General features: G+C 43.4%; 1 protein-coding gene across 2 annotated transcripts in view; it reads right to left on the bottom strand.

Annotated features, from left to right (window-relative positions):
• USP32 (ubiquitin specific peptidase 32) overlaps positions 1-20,403 on the bottom strand; it is a 73,550-nt gene extending 53,147 nt beyond the window's left edge. For both annotated transcript variants that reach the window (XM_032200633.1, XM_032200634.1), the window contains exon 1: positions 20,322-20,403. In XM_032200633.1, coding sequence (XP_032056524.1) covers positions 20,322-20,379 — 58 coding nt within the window. In that variant the 5' untranslated portion in view covers positions 20,380-20,403. The remainder of the gene's footprint in view (positions 1-20,321) is intronic.
• Between the last annotated feature and the right edge of the window lie 4,347 nt (positions 20,404-24,750).

The raw sequence follows: 24,750 nt of genomic DNA, 5'->3' as shown, positions 1-24,750 counted from the left end.
GAAAGTTTGAAAAGATGCCCTTTATACTTGCATGACTGTCCTGAAAAGCAGTCCCTGCCTTCCTACTTTCCGAGCACAAAGCGACTTTCTAACAACCTGGTTAAGCAGCTCTGAGCGAGGCAAAGAATGACTCTAGGTCCACAAGCGTGCTGTATACTTGAGAGGTATCTCACTGAACAAAACAAATACTTCATCAAAATCAGGCTGCAGAGCATGACACGCCACGGCCTGGATCCCACAATGGTTCCCACGTACTGCAGAAGAGCATTTAGCAGCCCAAAGGCAATGCAGCGATGCTGCCCGTGACAGCCCCTGCGCTGTATTTATAGCAAGGCATTTTCCTTCCCTTGATATAACCAGCCAGACGGGGCAACTCCGACACAGCCAGAAGCTTGTCCGGCTTTTTGCCAGCCAAAATAAAACAGAGCGCTTCAGGACTTAATCCAGAGTTCCCTTCAAAACGTCCGCATTTCAATTAATTCATTCATCAAAAGGAAAACCCTTCCGTAAGAAGCAAACTATGTTGGAACATTCCTCCTTGATTTTAACCCCCATCGACACTGAAACAGAGTGGGGTCTTGCCTTTACGGTAGTGTGTAAAAACAGAGTTTGGGGCATGTTTCTTCTCAAATTTTATTTGGTATTCTGGGTACCTTTTACCAGGAAAGAAAAAAAAAAAAACACAAACAAACAAGGATCTAAGAAAGAAATAAGCCCCAAGCCTAACCCACAGTTACTATTACATCTTGTTTTAGGAAAATAAACATACTTTACTTACATGGGAAAAGAAGGTTGGTATACTACTGCTACCTGGCATGTATGGTATTTGACTTTCTCCATTTCACATTACTGTGTCCATGGAATCATTTATTTTCTTTATTTCTCCAAGTATGATGTTTTAACGAATGCTCAAACACTTTGGTAGGCATGCCAGTTAAAGCCTTCTTCCAGGGCTTTCCTCCCTAATTGGAAGCAGACTCCCCGATATGCTATTTACAACCTGAAGTGATGCCCTCCACACCCCTGGCCTCTTCTGAATTGAGGAGACGGACAGCAAAACAACAATTCTGCCAAAAAAAAAAAAAACAACCTCGCGGAGCAGCTCTGTCCCAAACCTGTGCAAGGAATTACCAGAAGTGCTCCACAGCACAGGGCTGAATCCTGCGCCCCATCTCACACCCTTACGCACAGCCTCTCACCACATTATCTTTAGGAACAAAAGCTGCCGTGTTTCTAGGGGGACAAAACGAGAGGGAGAAGCTCCCAGCTCCAGTGCTGCAGCAAGGTAAAGCAAACAAAGCTCCTGGATACGGCCTGGCAGCACTTCCATGAAGGTGCACTCGCACTTAATGCAGACAGACTTTGTATTCACTGGTCCTTCTCCCTTTATTTCTTGAGCTCCTTACCAGTTAATCCAATCTGTTTGGTGGTCATTCAGCAAAAAGAAAAGAAGAAAAAAAAAAATATATATATATACACACATACACACACACAAAGCCTTAACTAAGCAAATGCTTACGGCTTTACACATATTATAGTGGACTTTCAAGTAACCTAATTATTGCTTACTGCCAGATCAAGTTTGAAGCCTACACAACAAACATAGCTACTTAATAAAGCATCATGCCATTATCAATGTTCTTATATAACGTGGCTATACAAATTTTAGGTTTACTTTCCTGGCTGCATAGAAAATCTTCATTAAAATTACTCGTATTTTATACTATATTGGTGCCCCTGAATACTAAGGCCTTGGGGTTGTTTGTTTGTTTAAATAAAATAAGGCTTTCCATACCTCCTGTTACTGGTGACAGTTTAGAATTTCATTAAAACTGGAGTTTTGTAGAAACTTTCTCTGGGACATCTATCACTGACTTCTCAGTTATCTCAAGAAACACTGAACAGGCCTTTTGGTAGTGAAGCCTCAAGCAATACACCAACAGTACACAACTCCAGAGCAATTTTAGAATTTTTCATAATATAGCAGGTTGTAGTAAAAAAAAAAAAAAAAAAAAAAAAGTGTTTTAGGTGTGTTTCCACTTGCCCATGTAGCTGTAGGACTATGCTCTGATTAAAGTCACAGTATGTAGCCTTCTGATAAAGAAGGTAACAAGAATCCCCTCCCACCCCAAAATTTCATTTATTTTTTCTCATGAATGCAATCCTAACACTAGCAAAATGTATTTCAAGTTGGAGCTGCAGTTTCCTTCCACTAGCAGTCAAAACCAACTGCAGCATTTGCCCTGTTGCATTCGTACTAGGGGAGGATTTTTTTTTCCTCTTAGTACATGCAGTTTTGCATACACTTGTGCACTACTTTTTTGCCAGCATTAATTATATTAATCCTGGCAATGTAGAAATACAACAGCCCATAACCAATTAAAACTTCCAATAACTGTTTGAATAGAAAATTTTATTTATGCAATAAATGTGAACTGCCTATATGTAATGGGCTAGAATATTAAGCTGTTTCAGTCAGTCCTGTGCTTTCATAATCACACAATTTACCTGTATTAACAGAAACCAAAGCGATTAGCACCAAACAGCCCCATGAGCAGACCACGTAGTGCTCCGGTGAGGTTCTGCGTGTCGCCTTATGGCCCTGAGCAGAGGAAGGAAGCCACATCTCCCTGGGAGTCACGGCCGTGCAAGCACCCCCCTGCTGCAAGCATCTCCCTGGGCGGTGCTGGCAGGTTGCAGAGTCCATCCCATACCCACCTGCCTCGAAACCCACACGTGCCTCGAGTCCTGCTGCTGGATGGCTTGGCCAAAGGAAGGCTGGGAAGATGAATGTTACCCAACGCTGCTAGCATCTTCAGCAAGGACTGCCAGCACACCATTTAATAGGAGATGCTAAATTGATACTGCTACTCTGTGCTACATCTCAAAAGCAAACTGCTAGCGCTAGAGATCACTTAATATTATTGTTTGCACGCAGAAAATACAGAGCAGGTCATGGAATTATAGAAAAGATAATCATTTCCATTCCCTCCCTGGGACACATTAAAATGATTGATGCAGGCCATCTACAATCATCTGCAAAGCTCTGCAAAAACAAGTTCATTATACATTTAGAGCCAGGCACATGAAAGTACGACTGAAACAGAGCTGAGTAGAAAGCAAAGATATTATCAATGGTTACTTTAAGTCTGGAAGACAAATAAAATACATGAATACAAAACTTCCAATTATTTGACACAGAGGTAGAACATGATAGCCTGTAGAGAAGAAATAATAATAGGTCTTAAATTATGAAGGTAAGATTTCCAGAAGCAATACATTTATTACTGTAATAAAAATGAGAGTGCTCATGGCTGCAGGCTCTCTTTTCTCTCTCAGTTGCACAAATCCCATGCTGAATAGACGGTCCAACCGAGGTCAGAGGTGTTATGTATGTAAAATGGATATTATTAAGAGGTCAATGTCAAACACTGCCCTCCACTTCCACACAGCAGCCTTTAATAGCACTTCAGTGTATTCGCTGGAGACTTTTTTATTTAAGTTTTTGTGGAGTGGGGGAAGGGAGAAATAAAAAGAATAAGAAGTACAAGGAAGAGTTTTAAGACTATTTTCTCTTGTCTTTCACAACTCAAGTCTTGAGAGGCTTACAGAAAGGCATTCAAACATTTGCTCAAGAACTCTGCAAATGTGTTCAATCAGCGCCTATTAAAAACAACGCACAACAGATAAAAAGGTGGCTGAGCAGCAGCAAGCATCACAGACCACAGAGATATTTTTAAACCAACATTTAGATGTAAACACAATTAACAACCTCACTTCATCCACTGACTTAAGGTCCTGCATTGAGCAGACTCACTTTTTCCAAAGGCAGCCTCACCAGGACGGAGCTGTCCCTACAAACAGGCCATTGAGCAGCCCCATCCCCTGCACACACACAGACACTGCTGCTGCTTTCACAGCCTGACAGGGAAAAACAGAACATGTAAGACTTCCTAAAATAACTTTACGATAGTCAACACAGCAAAAAAAAACCTTCTCATCGTTCCTACCAATAACAGGTGGCTCGGCCTCAGTGTTGCTGCAGAGGAAGCAAGGCAGCTATTAATTGGGACCGCACGCCTAGCTCTTCACTCCTCATGACTACAGAAGCTAACTTTTTATTCTAAGGTTTGAATTTAAAATAAGAAAAGCAAGTTTCAATAGTAACATACCGCATTCTGATTCTTAAAATTGTATCTGAGTCAGTCAGCCTGCTCCCAAAGCACCTCGCAGAAGCAAACTGCCTCTTCCACAACAGAAGTCAGCGCCTGTCGCTCCATCCAGGCAACTTTGCAAATACAAACCTCCTTAACGCTACCTTGGCTGGATGCTTTCCAACAATGCTGAAGACAGTTTAACAGAAGATTAGTGTTGCATCCAGCTCTCCAGGGAATACTCGAGCTCCAGTTTGTTTAATAAAGTTTAAATGAAACCGTGCAACCTCAGCTAAAAATGCCACCGCAACTTACAGTAATTGTAGCAGACCTTCAGCTCACCCAATTGCTGAGGTTATTTTTAGTTTAATGGTGTTAAACTTAATGCCGTTTGTATGGATTTACAACTCTAGTATTATTTTGTTTAAACCAACAACTGTCTAGCTAAAAATGTGTATAGCACCTTCCAAAAACAGCTACAGAATAAGGCAGTCCCGTGTTGGAGCCGCCCCTTTCTTTCCAATGCTTTCACTCTATGTAGTTATTACCAAGTCATCTTGGAATTTTCCTTTTAGAATTAAAAAAAAATAAAATGCAATGTGAGTACTGCATAGTTCAACTTGCAGCACACTCTCTGTCACTTCAGGACAAAGGTGAGACTGAAGAGGCCTGCTTTAGACAACAAACGCCTGCGGAAAACTTAGCAAGCTGGGAAAGAAATAGCTACCCCAGCAAAAAGTGCGCTGCCTTTATAGAGCTACTAGTAAAATCTTATTGAGTCATCATAAAAATCTGACTGTTAGAACCAAATGCACCTCATATCGATACTTCGTGCTTGTTCATTGCCTGTCTTGGAAAGAGAGAGAGAAGGAAATGGTTGTATCAAAGTCAGGTCTCACTACTGGAAGCACAAACACCGCAAACGCTATAGGACATCCTCAGAGGCAAACAAACCTAGCTTAAAGTTCTTCCAGATAACTTCAATAGTATGTTTTATTCGAATACTGCAGGAAAGTCATTAAAATCTGCCTAAAATCTGAATTTTTTAAACAAAAAAGACAACTCTAGGAACACTACAGAGGTCATGAACACAAGGGCTGTGCAGCAGCACCTCTGCATGGCCCCAGTAAGCAACCTGCACCCAACGCGACAGCCGCTGGAAGTCACCCACCTGCCTCTCAGCACACGGCCGCTCTCCACCGCCCTTACAAAGTTTAAAGATTTACAAAGGCACCAAAGAGAAGGGACACCAAAGTTTATGAGCAAGCACTGCTGCTTAGGATGCAACAGTTCACACGTGAACTTCAAGCATTATAAGAAACTAATATTAATGTTGAAGGGAGCTTGTCTGAAGGTTAAAAGTAGTGGCTAGTCAAGCTTAATGGTTTTATTATAGCTTATATGAGGTAATTACTAGACACCTTGCTTGTGATGTGTGACGAGAGTGAGCACAATGCATGGGTTTTAAATTCTTGTGTTACAGATGTGCCTTCCCCTCATCTTCAAAATCCAAGCAGAATTATATAAAACGCTGTGATAGAGAATGAGATATAAAACGCAGCTTTTTAGAGCATAAGAAGTTGGTTGTTGTAGCAGAAGAGGAATAAAAGCATCGCACTGGAGCTCTTTAATGCTGAGACATTCAGGCAAGAGGCACTTAACCTCTCCTTGCCTTAATTGTCTCAGCGCTAAAATCGCACAGTCACAGCACAGCTCGGGCGGGGAGGGACCTTAAAGATCATCTAGATCCAACAGAATGCATGGAGATGACAAAAGGAATAAAAATGCTAGTCTACATCAGACAGTTGCTTTATAAGTGATCTCAGCCGGTCTGTAAAAGTCCTGCACCAAGGAGCTGCTTCCATCTGTAAGAAGGACAGGAGCCCGGTTGTTGAACCAAGAGGAGGTGGAGTTAATCTGCAAGGGCTGCTATCAGCCAAGAGCCAATTAACCTAATCTGTAACAAGCTGGGCACAGAAACAACACGCTGAGCTGTTTTCTTTACTTTCCTCTTTACAAGAGAAAGGAGTGGCTGCTAGAAATGAGTGGTGAGTTGGTCACCTCTGCTCACACCAACACGCAGAGCACCACGGGCACCAGCAGAGGTGGCAGCAACAGCACCAAGGAGCTGGTGGGATCTTGAGGTATCAAAAGCAGAACATATTTCATTTGGCTACATGAAAGGAAATTGTATATTCTAGTTTACAGGTGAGCAGAAAAAAAAAAAAAAGTCAGACAGCAAACCACAAGGTATTGACAGTGTTGGAAATGAAACCAGGAAACAAATCACTCCACAATCAGGAGGAAAAAAAACACAGAGGATAAAAAGTTCAGGTAAGGGGAAGATAAAGACACGCTGAGCTCATCTGGCTAAAGCACCTTACAAAATACCTAGTAGGGATGGCGCTTTTTCCCAGAATGTGAAGCATCGAAACGTCCACAATACACTACGAACAGGAAACAGAAGGGGAATTCCTACCACTTCCCCAGTCACTACTGGATAAAAGACAGCTCGCTACATCAGTGCCTTTATTAAAAAAAAAAAAAAAAAAAAAAAAAAAAAAAAAAAAAAGCCCCAAAGTCCTGCAGATCTCAAGCACACAAGGCAAGCAACAATTTGCAGCCATACAGCAGCCTAACACTGCATTTATTCGTCACTAAAAATAAGCGAAACTCGGTTAAAAACCCAACAGCAGACCACTCGATCATTCTTCAGAAAGCAAGCAAAATGCACCTACCTCAAGCTCTGACTTCCATCTCTGCTTTTAATAATTCTAATATTTTGATTTTTAAGTGACAATTTTACAGGTTCAATATCAAACTCACAGGGCATATAATTCTCTAACCAGACAATCATCTTCCCTGTAATCACTTGCTCAATATTTCCCTCAGGAATCTTCTTCCTAGTTATACATGGAAATTTTATTACTTTTTTCATTAGTCTTTATTGTGACTCAATGGCTGCGGTTATGAAGTTGTCAAGAACCAAAGCAATTACTAAAAAGCTTCAAAGAGGTAAGATGTACAAGTGAACAGAAAACATGTTTGGGAAAAAGCCCGAACTGCAAAACACAATTGAAATAAATGAACCAGCCATTCCTACTTAAAAGGCAAAGTCCACACCCACCCATTCCTGCAAAAAAAAAAAGGAGCCCACTTGAGAACATTTGGGGTGGGCAGACACAAAAGGCTGCCCCCAACAAAACCACCGACCCCCTCGTAAGGAATGGTTCCCAACCGGAACATTACAAATCTCATTGTTCCTATTACTCGGCGTGTCTCAACGAAGACTTGACACTCTTAGCATGACACTTTCCAGTGACAGGATGCAACAGGAATTAAGGACAATAGCAATAGAGTTTGGATATTAAAAAAAAATCATGTTATTCAATCCATTTTTTCCCCTCATACCTGTTCTTTGTTTTTTGGTAGTAGTGGCTCATGGTGGGGATAAAGCTTTTCTTGGTGCTATTAGAGCTAACCACAATGCATATCAAAGGTTTAACATCTTGTGCGTGGAGGGCGGCGGAAGATTTAGTTATTACAATAGGATTTGCCAATTTTCTGTAACAAGAATACTTAGCATTTATGTGACACTTTTAATCTTCAAAGAGCTTACTTCTCACAGTTACCATCCTCCAAAAGAATGCCATTAAGTATTATTAGCCTGTTTTATCCATCTGCAAAGTATCTCCATCAGGGCACACACTGTCACATTGCTATTTGGATTATGTTTGCTTCAAGCAAAGCTAATCAGTACAGGTTCTGTGACAACCTTCCCCATCAGACGAGCAGGGATAGGAATTGCTCCGTAATAGCCCCAGCAGTGAAATAATCCTCCCACCATCTGAGCACTTCAATCTTATTGGCTATATTTTATATCCTCAGGAATTAGAGGAGCTTGGTTTTATACGCTCCCCAGCCCAACCCCATAAGCCACAGAAGAAGGCTGAAAGAACCTGAAAATTCAGAAACCTCCGCGGATCATTACAATAACTTTTACCATATGTATTACTACGAATTTAGGCGCAACTGACTGCCGGCTTGGAGACAAAATAATGACTTAGCAATTAAAGAAGTGGCAAACTCCTCCTCAGCGGCAGAACAAAGCCGCTTCCAGCCCAACTTCATCCCGGGGTGCCACCCCCTGGCACGGGGTGCTTCCCACAAGGTGAGGGGCTGCCACGGCTTCTGAGGAATGATTGCTGGCCCTACCAAAAGCCAAGGGCATTAAAACGGCTAGCTGTTCCCATTTAAGTAAGAAACAAACCTGCTTTCTGGGCTGTCCCTTGGCCAGCTTTCCTGGCAGCTCACTGTCGGCTGACGTTCCCCGGGGCGAGCAGAGCGGCTTCTGTCGCAACTCGGAAAAGCTGCTTCCACTTTATTACCATCATGAAAATCATCTAGATGTTTATGCTTGGTAAGATATACAAAATTACATTACACAGCTCCTTTCCAAGGAATAAACAGCACATTAAAATCAAAGGCAAAAGCACTCCCGAGGAGAGCCCTGCCGTCTGCAGGTACAGGCCGTCTGAAGGCAGGTTTAAGGCAAATGCCAACCGTGCAAGGGCAAACACCACGTAAGAACCCTGCTAAAAAATACGCTTTGATAGAACAAATGTTTCATATTCTCTCTTTCAACAGTGCCAAAGACTCTACGCACATCTATACTATAAAGTGGCACTTCCTTAAAACACAAAACAACAAAAACCTGAGCCTGAAAGTTAAACAGAATCTGCAACTCGTGCACATGAGGGCAGTGTTTCGTTTAGCCTTCAGTGAAGGTTAAAGGCAAGGAGTTATGATTTGCAGTTGCTGGTATAGTTTTAATCAAGTATTTAACTCAGATGTTTGGCAGTTAGAAGAGCCAACTCCAGTAAAGCCCAGCAGTTGGTGCTACAACAAGTAACCAATGCTAAAAGATTCAGACTGTGCCCTGCTCCGTTTTTGTTTCTCAACAATTAGAAGAAAAACACCATTCACCTGGAAGCCACGTTTTGCCCCGACCACGTCACACGTTCACGCACACATTCAGCTGATGGACAACAGAAGGCTCTGTGCTTTAATCCTTCCTATCCTCAACTGCTGGGGAAACAACTGTGGAACAAAACCTCAGACGCAAACTGCGCTATTTTAGTGCCTGGTCACAAAATTATCTATGCCTTCTGTTACACTGCTATGGATGCGTAACAAGTTTTTTTTATGCAAATCTGCGCCAGGCTGAAAAACAAAACCCAAATCACCAACAGAGACAGGAGCCAAGGCAGTCAAGCAGTAAAACAAAAACAAACACGTGGCCAGTGCTGGGGCCCTACTACACACCTGTAGCATGACACCAGGAGTCGAATCGGAGGCAGTTTTTAACTGACAGCAGCAAAAAAATCAGCCTCACCACTTCCAAACTCCATCCCCACTGTGGTGTCCCTTGTTAAGAATTCCCCACACACACCTGAGGACTCATTTTGAAGAACTATCCTGAAAGATGCCACGCTAGTTTTAAGTAGATTTGGTAGCAGAGTGCAGATGTATCTCTAGAAGTATTCACTGCCAGATACATTCTATTCCTAAGGCGCTACATTCACAAGAATGGAAGAAACGACATATTTAGATATCCCAGGTAACAGCTGCACAGGTTTCTTTCTGTAACTTTGCAGCCAGTGACCACTTTAGACTGATGTGATAAGTCAGGAACCCCCCCACAGCATCCACTATTTCACTAAAGTAGAGGCTAATCATAAATAATTTATTAATAAAATAATTGTAAGTAAGAATAACTTAATACAAAGTAGCTACGATGCCCAGAATAGCTTCAGCAGTTGGAGACTCTCCCTGAATCTCTGCCGAGACTCTCAAGACATCCCCAAGGACACAGCTGCCTCTGCTCGAAGCAGCACATTTACATAATAAACTGTGAACACTTTATATAAAGAGATATTTATCAAATACTTTATATTCTGCCTTTTAAATCTATATTCTTATAATACTCTGTGGCTTCTGCAGGTATTTACCCAGTGTTTTATACTAGAATTTGTACGTTGTTTCCTTCCTTATTTAACCCATCTGCTTCACAATCTACTCATTACTTAGGAAATGAATTAATTATTAGCACCATGTATTAATACAGCCATTCTTTAACTAAGGCAATGAGAAGACAGAGCTGCAGGTAACGCACAAAAAAAAAGGTGGTAAATTAGTCAGTGGCAAAAAGATTGATTATAATTCCTTAAGGAAAAGGAAAATCATGTTGTTAGCTGTAAGACTGGCAAACAGGGAGCAAGCAGACTTTGCATTCCTTTTCCCCTGCTATCACCTTCGTTAACACCCTGGCAGGACGGAGAGCAGGCTGTGCCGACCACACTCACTGCTGGCAATCACTTTTCTTAGGCAAATGCTGCTTCAGCTGTAGGAAGTACAAATTCACTTTGTTAATTTCTAAACTAAGATCCAGTATTTAACTCTATCGCACTTAGCTAGAACATGGTGAAAACGTTCTTCATGAGAATAGGAAATTTCCAGCGCTGAAAAAATCTTATTTCTGGACAACACCAAACCACTAGAACCACGGATTGAAAGGAAGCACTTCTTCACCCAAAATAGATTCGTGTTCAAATTGAATTCAAAATAGAATCCAAGTTCATTTATAGACCGAAACTAAAGCTCTCGTAATTATTCCAACACTTCCAGCTCTTTTTATGCATGTACACAGCCCATCTAAATGGGGCACTTCCTGCTCTGCTTGGGTTTCTGAGCTTCTTCCAATTTTTGTTTTCTTTCAAGGTTTCAGATTTTCAAAGTAACAATGTTGAAAACTAACACAGTAACACTGATCATTTAAAATGATCACCAAAAACCCAATTAAACCAGCCTTAGGATCTTTGCAGAGTTACACTGTGACAGCACCATACACCCGTTAAAGTGTTTCTGTCCATGACCACAGCAGCCTGCTGCAGGACAAAACCTGACCGTGGCCATTACCTCTATGAATTAAAATAAAGAATATCAATTCCAAACACAATGGAAACCTAAGAGTATGTTCCATACTAAATACCTGTATTCTAAGAGGGGATGAAAACTGAAATACCAAGTGAAAAAAAAAAGATCAATGCAACATGAATAAAAACGCAGCTTGTGTGAGGAAGAATCAAAAGGGGTTGTAGTAAGTGTTATGAAGTGTGAGGATATTTTTATGCAGAATGCAATTACCTCCTGCTTTGGCCTGGTGACATTACCTCCCAGAACGACGGGATCCAACTCCGACTAAACAATTGTAACATTATTCTTGAAGCATCAAGTCTTGCTTCTAAAGATTTCTCTCTAAGACTGCTAAGCACTGAGTAATTTTTTTCCTCTTTCTCTACCATCTAAAATCTGATGTTGCATGACCATCACAGTTATTTGCTCAGAATTAGAAAAAGGTTAATGCTTTACACTAAAATTAACTCAGAGCCAAGCTGCACATTTCTCTTTACCCTTGCATTGGTCCAAGAAGCCAGCTATTACCTCCAGGACTAAGGGAAACAGCTTCAAAGGTCTTCAACATAGAAAAATTACCATCAAAATAAATGTTATGTAAGACCCTGGCAAGCACAGCTCCGTTCTCCCTTGGCAGGAGGTAGCAAGGGCCCCGTTACGACACTGGGATGATAGATATAGCCTCACCCCAGAGCATCGCCCGCTGCCCTGCTCGTGACCGCGGCTGCAGAGAACCGGAGCGAAGACAAGAAGCCAACCCCCTTTTTAACGCAGAACGTACCACTAATGGGTTAAGAATGTCCTTAAAGTCAGAACTGAAGTACATGGCAAGGTGTAAAACCAGATGATATTTCCACCCCCTTCCTCCCCCTTTGTCCCAGCCAGTCCAGGGCATCCTTTTCCCAGGAGCTCCGATGGTTTGCAGCACCTTCCACCTGAACACGCAGGTGAAGGCTCTTATCCTCCACAGCTTCCCAGCACCATTCCAAAGAAATATCACTGTTTTGCCCCAAATCCAGCAGCTCACAAGCTCAGTGAGCTGTTAGCCTCATCAGCACGTGGCACTGTGCTCGGGGCAGCTTGCCATGTGCTCTGACGGGCTGCAAGGGGACGGAGAGCAGGGCTTAAGGACCCCGGAGATCACAGCACTCCATACACCCAGCCACCCTGCCTGCTGCCAGCTATCGCTTTGGCAGTGTTAACGAACTCTGTGCTCGGTTGGCTGTTTTTACATCAAGTTAGATACATAATGGAGAATGAACCCTGCTCACTGCAGCCCACCTGGATTATAAATCACCCAAACCTTTCTCAGGCATCTTCTGTTTTGCAAATGAAGGCCTTGTTACAAATGTTAGTCTATTTTTTTTTTTTTTAAAGTATTGTGTTTTTTTTCCAACTACCAGATTATTTAGCACACCTCTTTACCTCTCAGAGCTCAGCCGCCTGTCAGGATTACACTAAACTACGGAAGGATTTCTGTTTTTATTGCCATTATGATGAGTGACCTAACTGTCTACACAGAAGAACGCTGTGATTGATTATAACTGGCACCAGTTTTTAAATAGATTTAGTTGAAACCCTACAAAAATTCTACGCAGACACATTTCGTTACAAACCAAGATCCGAGCCCAGCTTATGCCCATTAAGAATCAGAAACCCAGAAGGGCTTTTACATCCATTTAATAGAACTGCAATTAAAAGACACGCGCTCCTTCCAAGCATGCCCTTACCTACGACAAGGCCAATGCCAACCGTGCTCAGTTGTAAACGCAGGCTAGCAATAAACCCACTCCTCAGAGGTGTTAAGATTCATTACATAAAAAAAGAAACGCGAAGTATCATTACACAGCTAAGCTGAAAAGACTAAAGCTATTCAGGAACAGTCACCGCTAACAAAAGCAAGATGTCCCTTAAGAAAGCACAAAACAGAACGTGTATTAGGATTTTGCCACTCGTTAGGCAAGCAGGGTATTTTTATTCTGGTAAGTGCTAGCAATAATATAGTATTCAAACTTCGGTGAATTAGGTCCTTTCAAACTCTTAGGCAGATTCTACATTAATGGATTTTTCCTTCTACATTCATCTTTGCCCAAAGGCTTCATTGTCTCATTATGTAAATGACCTTTTCATGTGAAAATTAAATGTTAAAGATGCTTTTTGTATTTCTTCAATACTGCAAATATCACACCGATATTCACAGTAATTTAGATTAAGTATAACTTAAACAGAAAGCAAGTGCTTCAAGCAATATAACAAATTAAGAAGTAACTTGTTTTAAAAATACTGAAAAATTGAAAGTCTTATTTAGAATGAACCTCCCAAACTTACTTTCCTATATAGGAACCTAAAATGGAAAACAACAGGTTTATTATGAGGATTCCTAAAGAATAGGTTGTATAATGCAGTTCTGAAAGCATGTGGGCAGAGCCTGAAGACTCGCAGAGATGCCCTCAGCACACTTCCCATCCCACCCAACGTGCCTTGCTTAGCCCAGCTGTCCATCACTGCCTCACTGGAGCTCACCTCGAGAGAGATAGGGCACCCAAAATCAAATGCCACGTGCTGCAACATAGCCTCCACTGAGCCCCACGTGTTGGTCAAAGTAATGCCATCGGTTACGACCAGCAGCTGGTGCTGCAATCCCTGGGGTGCAGTAAGGAAGAGGACAGCAAACACGCCCCTCGTTGCAAGGGTGAAGAATCACCGGTCAAGGACAGGCAGAACAACTCACACCGCTTCTGCTCATTGAGGACACAACTTCACTTCCCTAAGTACCTGCTCTGTGAGGTCCCAAACACCTCTTGGTGCACTTGGAGCACCGCAGTCCTCAGTGAATAGCAGTGAGGCAGCAGAACAGCTCCCTTGGGAGCTCAGCGCCTGCCCAGCCCAGCAGGGCCGGGTGGATGCTCAGCTCCCCGCTCGGCACATCTTTGGAAACTAGTAGACTATTGCTAAAGCACCAGGGAGGAAATAAAAAGGAAACACACACCGCCTTCCAGTATTTGGAAACACAACGCTTGTTCTACACTTCCTCCATTCCTTTCTCTATGTTCACTGTATCTGGGATTTCTTCCTGGGCCAAAATCCAAGAAGAAATAAAAGCAGGATTATTTTACAAATAACTGCTGTGCCATAAGACCTCTAGGATATAGCGCTCATTAGACCTACCTGACACTCGCCTTATACCAAATTATTTAGAATGAATTAATGAATTCACATTCTAACAATATATATAAATATACACTCAATTTTCAGATGTTCTGTCATTTAAAAATGACAGATACTAGTAACGTCTGCTTCTTCTTTCAATTACAGAAAAATCAAAATCAGTCCTATCACAAAGTAGCAGTTGTTTAATCTTAATTTATAGAATTAAATAGACAGACCATGTTTCACCTGATCACAACTTGCTAATGCTGTGTTCTCTTTTACTCTCACAAAGCTTGTCATACCTTCACAGGCCCGCTTTTTGAATGTGATTCCATTTTTTTGAGTACTAAGGAACTGAACGCCACACTTATTTTATGAAATGAGACAGTAAGCTGGCTTCCTTTTGAGAAGGAGTAAGGGAATGTGGGTTGTTTTACTGATTTCTTGCAGAGTGCCAGCAGCCAGGGAGCCTGACACTGGTACAGGTCAAGTACAGCAGGACTCAAGTAGTGTCCCCCTCCACTTTTCTTTTGGTCTTTCACATTTCATTAGAAATGCTTCGTGTCATTTTGAAAAGGTTCTTAGTTTCTATTTTTGTCTTATTTTATCATCTCTCTAGGACACTGTCAGGTAGATTCAGGACCCTGAATTTATACTGCATAAAAACAAGGCTTTAGAAAATTCAAAATGAACAGAAATATTTCACTGAATCTACCAGGTTGGGAAGCATCTCAGAGGTCACCTGGTTCAGCCTGGTGCTTAAAACCAAGTCAACACTCAACTCAGCGCAGACTGCAGAAGGCTTTGTCCAGGCAGGTCTTGAAAACCTGAAAGGATGAAAGTTCAACAGTCTCTCTGGGCTTGCCTTAAAAAAAAAAAACAAATCTCTGCTGTTACTCAAGAAAGTTACAACCAGAAACTGACAAGGAAGAGCTGACCGTGAATAACCTGATTTCATTGATCAAAACGTAAGACAAAGCAGAATAACCCGGAGCTGTACGAACAATGAGATATAGGCATGTGTTCTATAAAACAAACCAAAAATGTTTCCAGTGGTCCATTTTAATTGACAGTGTCAATGTAAGAAAATACATTATGGCTATAATTTTCTGATAGCAAACTTTTAGCTTATACCAAGCTGTTCAACACTCAAAACGTGGATTTGTCCAGCTTATCCCTCAGCTCCCAGCCACCATGGCTGAAATGATATTATCTATTTACGTTCATTTGGCAGCCTTCCTGACCGCTTTGATTTGAGTCTCTAGTAACATGCTGACAGGATCTATGCAATGCAGCTGATATTATGAGACTGCTATTATTTAGAGGCACATTTCATCCGTTAAAGTGTGAAACTAGAGAATTCCCAACACGTACTGAATCAAAATTAAAAGTTTTGAGGGCTTTTTCCTTAACGATGTTCAACCACTTCTTGTTTATAAAATGCCTGCACTCTTAAATCCTATTTTATCAGCCTTCATTGCTGTGTGCACACCCAGCCCCTGAGCGTTTACTCTCCAGGTTACTGCCACCGTGCTTGGGAACCATCAGAGAACAAGCAAAGTCCTACAAAGAAGGTACACACATCAGCTCCTTCAGGACCGCAGCATTCACTCTAATGAATTACATTCTGATATTTCGTAAATTCTCCTAAAGACCACAAAAGGCATCCCAGGAAAGGAGACACTGTTAGTTGCCTGAAGTTCACTGTGCAAATGTTCCTCATTTCCAGAAGTACGTAACCTGGGTACATGTTTAAGATGAGGCTGAAAACCACTCTCAACTTGGAAGCTGAAATAAGGAAGAAAGTAAAGAGGTCACTGCAATTTAGCTGAAGAATTACAGGTAAAAAAAACTCACTTCTGGTAACAACTTGTGGAAGTTTAAGTCAAATTCCTCAAGTCACTTGTGCATCTCATTATACGTTCAGCTAGGACTACTGAGGTACCCTCCCAAAAGAAGCATCAGAGCTGAATGCCGAAGCTGTGAAATAATTACTGCTCTGGGGATGGAGCAGCTCCTCGCAGATTTATAAACAGGAAGCGTGAAGCTGTGCGCTCATACCTGCCTTAATCATACAGCAGAGCCCTAAAGCCAGCAGATACTGGCTGACACAAGTCTCCCTGAATCTAGGCAGGCTCAGCAGTGGATCCCATTAATTCTGATAGCTAAAAGGAGGAAAGAAAGGAAGCTGAAAGGGATCTAGGCATCTTCATCACAAGTACCTGAAAACTCAAAGCTCCTCAAACAGGACACAGGTTTATACCCCCTGAGCATGGTGTGTCCTGGAAAACAGCAGAATGCCTGCCTACCTGTGCTGCTCAAGCACTGTTTTTCAGATATGGGAGAAAAGAAAGAACAACACCTGCCTTCATGGAATACAGAAAAAGAAGAGAATAAACCACAAGAACAGTTCTCTCTTAATTTTTCCTAAAAATGCATCTGGGATTTTAAAAGATCATTTCAAAGTCAGGAGTAATAAAAAGCCCCATTTCATGACCAGAGGCAAATCCCGTGAAGCTGACACACCTGGCTGTCCTGCCCCAATCTGAATGGGCACACGAAGTGCACGCACTCTTCTGGACTATGAGGCTATTTGTTTTCTTTTTCTCAAGGATCATTGTGCACAAAACTCAAAGCACAATGGAACAGACCTATCCACAGCCATTCGTTTCTCCCAGTGCTACACTCCTTGGCCACGCTGCTGTCGTTGCAGTTCCCCCTTCCTCCATCCCAGCATACACCCAACAGCAGTTTTACCTTGCTTTGAGCAGAAGAAAAACCCAGCCCTCCTTCCCAGCACAAATCTTACAGATCCATGACTATTCGTTGACACTTCTTTTGTTTAAGTGGTTACCTGACTGAATATTTAGCATACATAAGCTGAAAATAGCCCAAGTTAGCATGACCTGCTTTCTCGAAGCAGCATTCACAGAAACTTTGATTTCTATCATCTCATAATTTTCAAATACCTTCATAAATGTATGGTCTGAGTCTGTGATTATATTTTAAAAGTTACCTAAGCAAGATGTGTTAACAGTGACTGGAGAATGCAGTCCTCAGGGATCCAGCATAAACCAGCCATCAGTTAATACCACGTACCCACCTCTTTCCTGAGGAATCCTTATTAAAGCATTGTATATACAACGCAGCAGACCTGCTGCACTGTAGCTACAGCAATAAAGTTCCTTTATAAAGTCACATTTCCCAAACACAGCCCTTTAAGGCTGCCAGCAGAACAAGTGGAAGATAAGGCAGGCTTCGGAGAACTACCTCCTCCGTGTAAGATAAGGCCTCGCGCTGGGCAATCTCAGGAGGAGCGAGCAGCCAGACAGCCTGGTGAAAGAAGCGGGGGCAGAAACGAGAGGCACGCGCTGGAGAAGGCTCCGAACCAAAAGGGATACTGACCGAGCTGACGTGAGCACTGCCCCAGGAAAAAAAGATGCTCTTGGACCTTGGGCTAAGAAAGAAGCAACAAAGCCATGAGCCAGGTTGACAGTTTATGCCATTACAAACTGAGTTTGATGAAATAACCGATTACCTTATGCATGACTTGGAACAAAGCACTTACTTCACCTCTAACAACCTGTCCGTGAATTTCATCTCCTTACAAAGAAGTGAGCCTCAGCCAGAGGTCTGAGGGCCAGGCAGAACTCCAAACAGGGATCAGAACAAGCTCAAAACCTTTATCTTCCCCACAACAAGAGGCAAAGCTGTGCCCCTGGCAACTGTAAATAAGATGATGATAACTCAGCAATATTCGTAAGAAGAGATGTCCAAATAGTCGCCCTTACGTTTCACTCCCAAGCTACACAACCAGACAAAGATTTTACAGGGCAGGAGAGAAAAAGGAGACCAGCAGCGGGAGCTGCCCTGGGGGGACACAAGACAACTTCATCGGGCGCATCCACACGGCTGCATCATCCACACTGCAGTCAGCTGTCTGTGATGATGGGCAAAAAATAACAACAGTGATGAAAAAAATCACAGCACTATCTCACGCTCCAGGGTGAACAAGGCCGATAATACCAGGCTGCCCTCACGTTTTCATCTCTTTGAACAGAAGTTATGTTCTAGCTAGTCATTTATATTGTGAGTGTTTAACCACAAAAACCCTCCTCACCTTCACTCCCTTGGGTTATTCTCGAAATTATGGTAAAATTGCTTCCATTCATAACTTAAAGAGTCAGCCTTAATTCCTGAAGCTTACAGAACCAGCCTTGCATTTTGTTATTCTGAACAACTGAAAGCATCTCAAAAAAGGAGCACAGCATTCTGAATGAACACTGCTTCTATAAACACAGGTAACCACCACTCATTCCACGGGGTGAATTTGTGTATCACTTAATAGAAAACTAGTCAGCATTTAATAACCGGGACACAATGTCAGAAAAGCTCCATCCATCTAATGGGATGTAAATATACAGAGCTTTGTTTTTGCTTTAATAATGTGTACGTTTATCTATTATCATCATTTGCTGCTTGTGTCCACAGAAGTACCACAAGCACCAGCACAGTTCTGTGCAAGCAAGAATGGCCCCAACAAACAACGCTTTGATAACCAGCCTGTTTTATATGTACAACAATTCACTGGTTAAGTAAACAACGCTGTTATTTAGTAAAACATCAATTTATACCAGGGCCTAAACCAACCTTTCTGCTCTCCTGCAGAAAAACAGTATTAAAAGCTTCGCAGAGATAGAAAAACACTAAAGAGAAATAACATTCACTGTGCAAGAAAATTATAAATAACTTCAAAATCAATCTTACTTTGATGTCAAGTAAAGTCTTCCCTATGAAAGCTCCCAGATTAGCTTCCTAGAGGCAGAATATGAGTTTAAATCTAACTTTAAATTCCAGGCATTTAATTTTTCTTATTTATGAACTTCGGAATATGAAACTTGACTGAATGACTGCATTCAATTTCGCATCTCTCCCAAACTATGTTTATGACTCCAGCTCCTCTAAAAACACACGTCTATGTTTTTTGAAACTTCATGTGCTTTCTCTAGAAGCGAAATTCTTTGGGGCTGCTATGGCTGAAACCTGTAATGAAAAAGGAGTTTGAACCACATTTGTTTCCTCTGCTTGACAGCGTTTAGAATACGTTGTTCCATTTCCTACTTGACATGGCATCCCTCGCTGCCTCCACCATTTAAAAAAATATCGAAATAAAAAATAATAATATTAAAAAAAAACAACAGATCACCATCCCATGTCACACCACTCCGTTTCTCTCCCAGTTATCGCTGGGTGTTTCCTCCCAGCTCTCCCTCGGCAGCCCCCAGACGCTTCTGGTGTGCCCGCAGCCCCCCGAGGGGCCGCTCCCCCATTCCACGGGCGCTCCGACCCCGGCCCAGGTGAGCTGCCGGAGCGCTCCGCACCGCCCCACAGGCCGAGGACGACGGAAAAAAAAAAAACCCTCCTGGCATCCAAGCTCCCCGGGCCCTCTTTGTCCTTGGCTCCCGGCACCGGGCGCAGCTCGGGGCTCGGCCCCGCGCTTGTTTACGGCCCCCCCCCCCCCCACCCCCGGTTCCTCCCGGCTCGGGGAGCACCGCGCACGGGAACCGCGGCTCCCTCCCAGCCGGCGGCCGCAGGGGCGCGCTCCTCGCCGCGGCCAAACGCGAGGAGCCCGGTACGGCCCGGTACAGCCCCGTACGGCCCGGTACGGCTCGGTACAGCTCACTACGGCCCGGTACGGCCCGGCCCCCGGCGGCTGACAGGCGGAGGCGAGGCCGCGGGGCCCGGCCGGTGCCAGCGGAGCCCCCGCCCGGCTGCAAGGAGACCCTGGGGGGGTCCTCCCGGTGGCGGCTGCTCCCTCACCGGTCCCCAGTACCTCCCCCCTAATAAAATAAAAATAAAAATAAAATAAAAGGGGCGCGGAGGGAGCGCGAGGCGCAGCGCCGGCTCCGGCGGCTCTGTCACGGCGCCGCTGACAGCCCCGGGCCCCCCCCCCCCCGCCCCTTCCCGGTCCCCTCAGGCCCCGGCCCGCCGCCGCCGCCGCCCCCCCACACACACACGTCTCCGGTTGCCGTTCGCCCTCACCCCTCCGCAAGGCCTCGTCGTAGCTGAGGAAGCCGATGCGGGACTCCTTGGCGCCCATGGTGCCGCTCAGTCCATGGCTTTTCCCCCCCCCCCACCCCTCCGCCGGCCGGCTGGGGCGCCGCGGAGCCCGGGCTGCGCCGCCGCCGCCTCAGGAGCGCAGGGAGCGGGCGGGGGGCGGGGGGCGGGGGCGGGGGCGGGCTCGGGGGGAGGAGGCGGCCTCGCGCCCTCCCCGCCCCCGCCTCCATGGCGGTCACGTGCCGGGGGGGGAGCCCGGCCCCTCCGCCGCGTCACGTGACGGGGGGGAGAGGGGAGGGCAGCGGCGCGTCCGGCCCTCTAAGGGGGGGGTCACGTGACGCGGAGCCGCCCGCCAACGGCTGTGGGGAGCGCAGCCCGCGCTTCAAGGGGGGGGGGGAAGCGTGGTGGCCCTGAGGGGTGGGAGCACCCCGCTGGAAAAGGGGTTTCAGTGCATAAAACACACACATGGGATGAGCTGGGAAAGGAGTAGGGATTGGCCTCGTCCTTCCCAGCTCTTCAAGGGGTTTGGGTTTAGGATTCAGTGCAGTGCTTGCCCAGAATGAGAGGTTTGAGGATTTCCCCCATGGCTGCGTTTACAGTGTTAAGGGAGGTGGCGTAAGCCTGGGTCACTCTCCAGCAGAAAATAAGGAGAGTGAAATAAAACACTGATTACCAGGGGCAGGTCGTTCCAAGGATTGTTCCCGTGCGGAAACCAAGCCTGTGAAAACACCAGTTGCAAGTCATTCCCTAACTTAGGGTTTCCTTGCTGAATGATCTTACCACATCAGAGCTAACGAAAGGTCAAGCCAAAGTTATTTTCTCGCTGATGTAAGTTCACGCGTAGGTATTTTTATAGCAAACATTCCAAACAAATTTCATATCTGATATGCAAAGCCAGGAATGCAGCTCACAGAGAAGCGAGGTGGAAGGCCAAATCTCTCTCCTGTAACACTACTAAACTGCAGAGTCACTGCAGATGTATTAAACTTCATAAATCCTCCTTTTCCGCCATCACCAGATTTTTGTAGTATCTTACATTCGTGACCAAGAAGATAATTACACTCAAGCATAACAACCAGTGGACCTTTTGCCTCCCTGGAAGATAGAATACGGGGAGAAGGAGAAAGTTTAAGTGCTTTTTAAAAACCCAAGTGAAATTCTTGGGAACATACTTAACACACCAGCCACTCGTTCCACCCTTACCTTTTAAGCCTGAGTCTTCAGTGCCCTCATATATTCTTTTTCTACCCTTACATCTCTCTTCTCAATGCACCTTGTAGTCCCTCACTCAAACAGGCTTCTATTTAGACGCAATATAAACTCTAAAATATTTTGCAGAATGAATACAACAAACATGGCAACATGTCAATCAAAAGCGAAGCTGGCAATGCTCAAAGCAGCTGGAGAAGTATCTGCTTTATCTTGTGATTAAATAAACCATTCCAGCCTCTAACAATGACATTCATTCTGCCATGCTCCATTTGTGACGGATCACTTTTCAAAAGTGTTAACTCACAGCTGAGGAGACACAGTTTAATTCCTAACTTTGCTATGCTATTCCTGTGTGATCTTATGCCTAGTAATAATCTTTTTACGTTTTGGTTACTTCTCAGAATTGCAGAGATAACGATACATTGAGAGTCCCTGTTTTGCTTGGAGCAAAAAGCTGCACTGGGATCCAGCCAGACCCAAACTGGCAGAGCAGCTACCGAAAGCAGTTAGAGCAGGAAGCAACTACAATGGTGTCGTAAGGCAGCTGTCTGTAGTTTTCACACCAAATTCTTCTCGTCTTCACACCAATTTTTCCATGACTATTAACCTCCCTTAGGTCTCTTACTTTCAGTGAGTTTGTTGTTAAACAGCAACAACAAAAGTAGCCAGGCACACGGCAGAACTGACATAACGTTTGGGCCTGTTTCATCCAACCATGTAGTAGCGAAGGGACCCACACCAGGGCAATGATCTCCCTCTGATGCTAGTGCAACCACCACCATTGATAAATGCATTCCTGCACTTACCAAATTCCGTAATGGGACCTGGATGAATTACCAACAGATTTCTTCATATTTACAGATACCAGTCTCTCTCTTTCCAGCTTTTGTTTTCAGAAACTAGACAGCTTAAGCTCTACTAGTTACCTCTCTAATACAGTTCCACCACAACCTAGCAGACTTTCTCTATACCAGTTTCAGATCACGTTTACAAGTATGGATGACCAGAGCGTTATTCCATTTTCAGCAGAGGCCTAACCAGTACTTTAAAAATTATTTTGGTTTTATCTATGTCTTGAAAAAACTCTAATTGTAGCATACACAAGCCCTGTTCTCAGGCAGCAGAGATTATTAGGCAGTACATGGCTTTCAATGACAACTAGTTCACTTGCTATATCATGAAAAGACGAACGTCTGAAATGATAATTGCAAATCAGATCCTGCCACCATCCCAGCTTAAGGTATAGTCTCAAACAGCTGAGTTAGTATTTGATGCAAATGAGGAAGCAGAAACATGCAGTGAGATGGTCCTTCCTCAAGCAGAATGAAAAAGGATTGAAAGGATGGTTAATGATGATGGTTAATACATTTAAAAACAACATTCTTTCTCAAATGGTTAAAAAATATATATTACATTAAAACTTGGCACTTTCAAGCAGTAGTTAAGTTGTTAAGACTAATACTGCATTTTTGTATGACATTAAAAAAGTGACATTTCTTACGTCCCACAGATATAAAAGATGTCTAACAAGCAGTAGAATTTTCCTTGAAGAGTGCTTTAAAATAATTTGCTGTATCCATTGTATGCACCATGGCTTGCACCAAATTTAATAACAAAGATATTCTAGATTGGAAAAATCAGACTGGAGGCTTATGATGGCAGTGTCTTTGTTCAGATTAAATTAAGCATGTTCTCAAAGGCATTGAAGCAGGAACCTAGAGATAAGACTTTGTATGCTAACCGTGGATTAGATCTGGCAGCGAGTTTTTAATGAAGCCTTATTGAGGAGCACAAGATTATAGATGTTGCTGCTATTTAAATGTTATGTCAAAGGTAAATCAAATTAAGATACAGTGAATTTAGGCTTCTATTAGATGAATTGAGCTCCTCTGCTCTGTTTGAAAAGTGCTATATATGCAAATCTAACTAACCGGCCATGTGCCTTTATGATTGCTGTGATTTATTTAATTATTCGCTAATCACAAATAGATTCATAAGCGTTTAGCAAATATCTTTAAGTGTCTTTGCATCATCATCAAGTATCTGTGGAAAAGCAGACATTTACTGCTGCGCAGAGGCTGCAGGAGGTGCACAGCATCACTGCCTTCCTGGCAGAGCAGCTGGCAGTCCCCGGGGGGGGTGGCTGGCAGTCCCCGAGGCTACCAGGAAGGGAAAAACAGTCACGGACTTGAGCTGCGGGCTAAGGCTGAAGCGGGTATCTGCTAAGGAGGTGTCTCGAGTTGCATTCTTAAGACCTGAACTCAAAAGAGATGAGCCAAGTAATTGTGGAACTGCTGCGGTGAATCAAAAACAATTCTGAGAAGAGTGGTGTAGTCCCTAGGATTTCCGGACTTAAAGTTCACTGAAAAAAAAAAAAAAAAAAAAAAAAAAAAGGAACCAAAAATGCAGCTTCTGGGCCCTGCTGTATTACTTGCCTCCAAATCTTTGCCTCTTTCCCCAGCATCTGTCTCCCTCCAGGGATGTCATATATGTTTTGATCTTTGTAAACTACCTCAAAATAGGTATCATCCTCTTCTGTTGAAATGCTGAACTCTCCAGGATAATTGCAATCTTTATGTTGAAGATGCTCTTAAAAATAAAAATAAAAATAATATATTTTTAAAAATTTACACTATTCTTTAGTATTTGTACTTAATACCAGATAGAAGGAAGCAGGAATTTTCAGCACAGAGATGGGGGGGGGGGGGAGGGGGGCAGAGCTAAAATTAACGCTAAAACTGCCAGAAGTGTTGTACAGAAAGTGGTGGCCCAGCAGACAAACAGTACTAAATAGCATGAGGGGACAAGGAATTGATGGAACGAGAGGAAAACTCATGTCAAAGGCCTAGATCAAAGAGCTTTATTCTTTCCAGACATTTATGTGCTTTTGAAATGGAGATCCCAGATCTCCAACACAGACACAGAGAACAACTATCTTCACCCCTCAGTCAGAAGGCAACTTGGTAAAGAACTGCTTGGCCAGATTATCATCTGTAATTTGCATTTATTGCCACGACAAGGTCTGAGGCACTGTACAAACATGAGACAACTTCTGCCCTTGTGCTTCGCAGACAGTGGGAACGCAGTGCAGCAGAGCATATCTCAAATATTTGGAAAGAGCAGAAGGTGGGAGAGATATCGAGGTGCAACGAGAGTATTCATTTACCATAGACCTGCGGTGTTGATAGCTGAACAATTTCAT

The sequence above is a fragment of the Aythya fuligula genome, chromosome 20 (assembly GCF_009819795.1).
Source record: "Aythya fuligula isolate bAytFul2 chromosome 20, bAytFul2.pri, whole genome shotgun sequence".
NCBI lineage: Eukaryota > Metazoa > Chordata > Aves > Anseriformes > Anatidae > Aythya > Aythya fuligula.
Note: the sequence above shows the minus strand (reverse complement) of the source record. Positions and strands in the feature narration are given on the sequence as shown.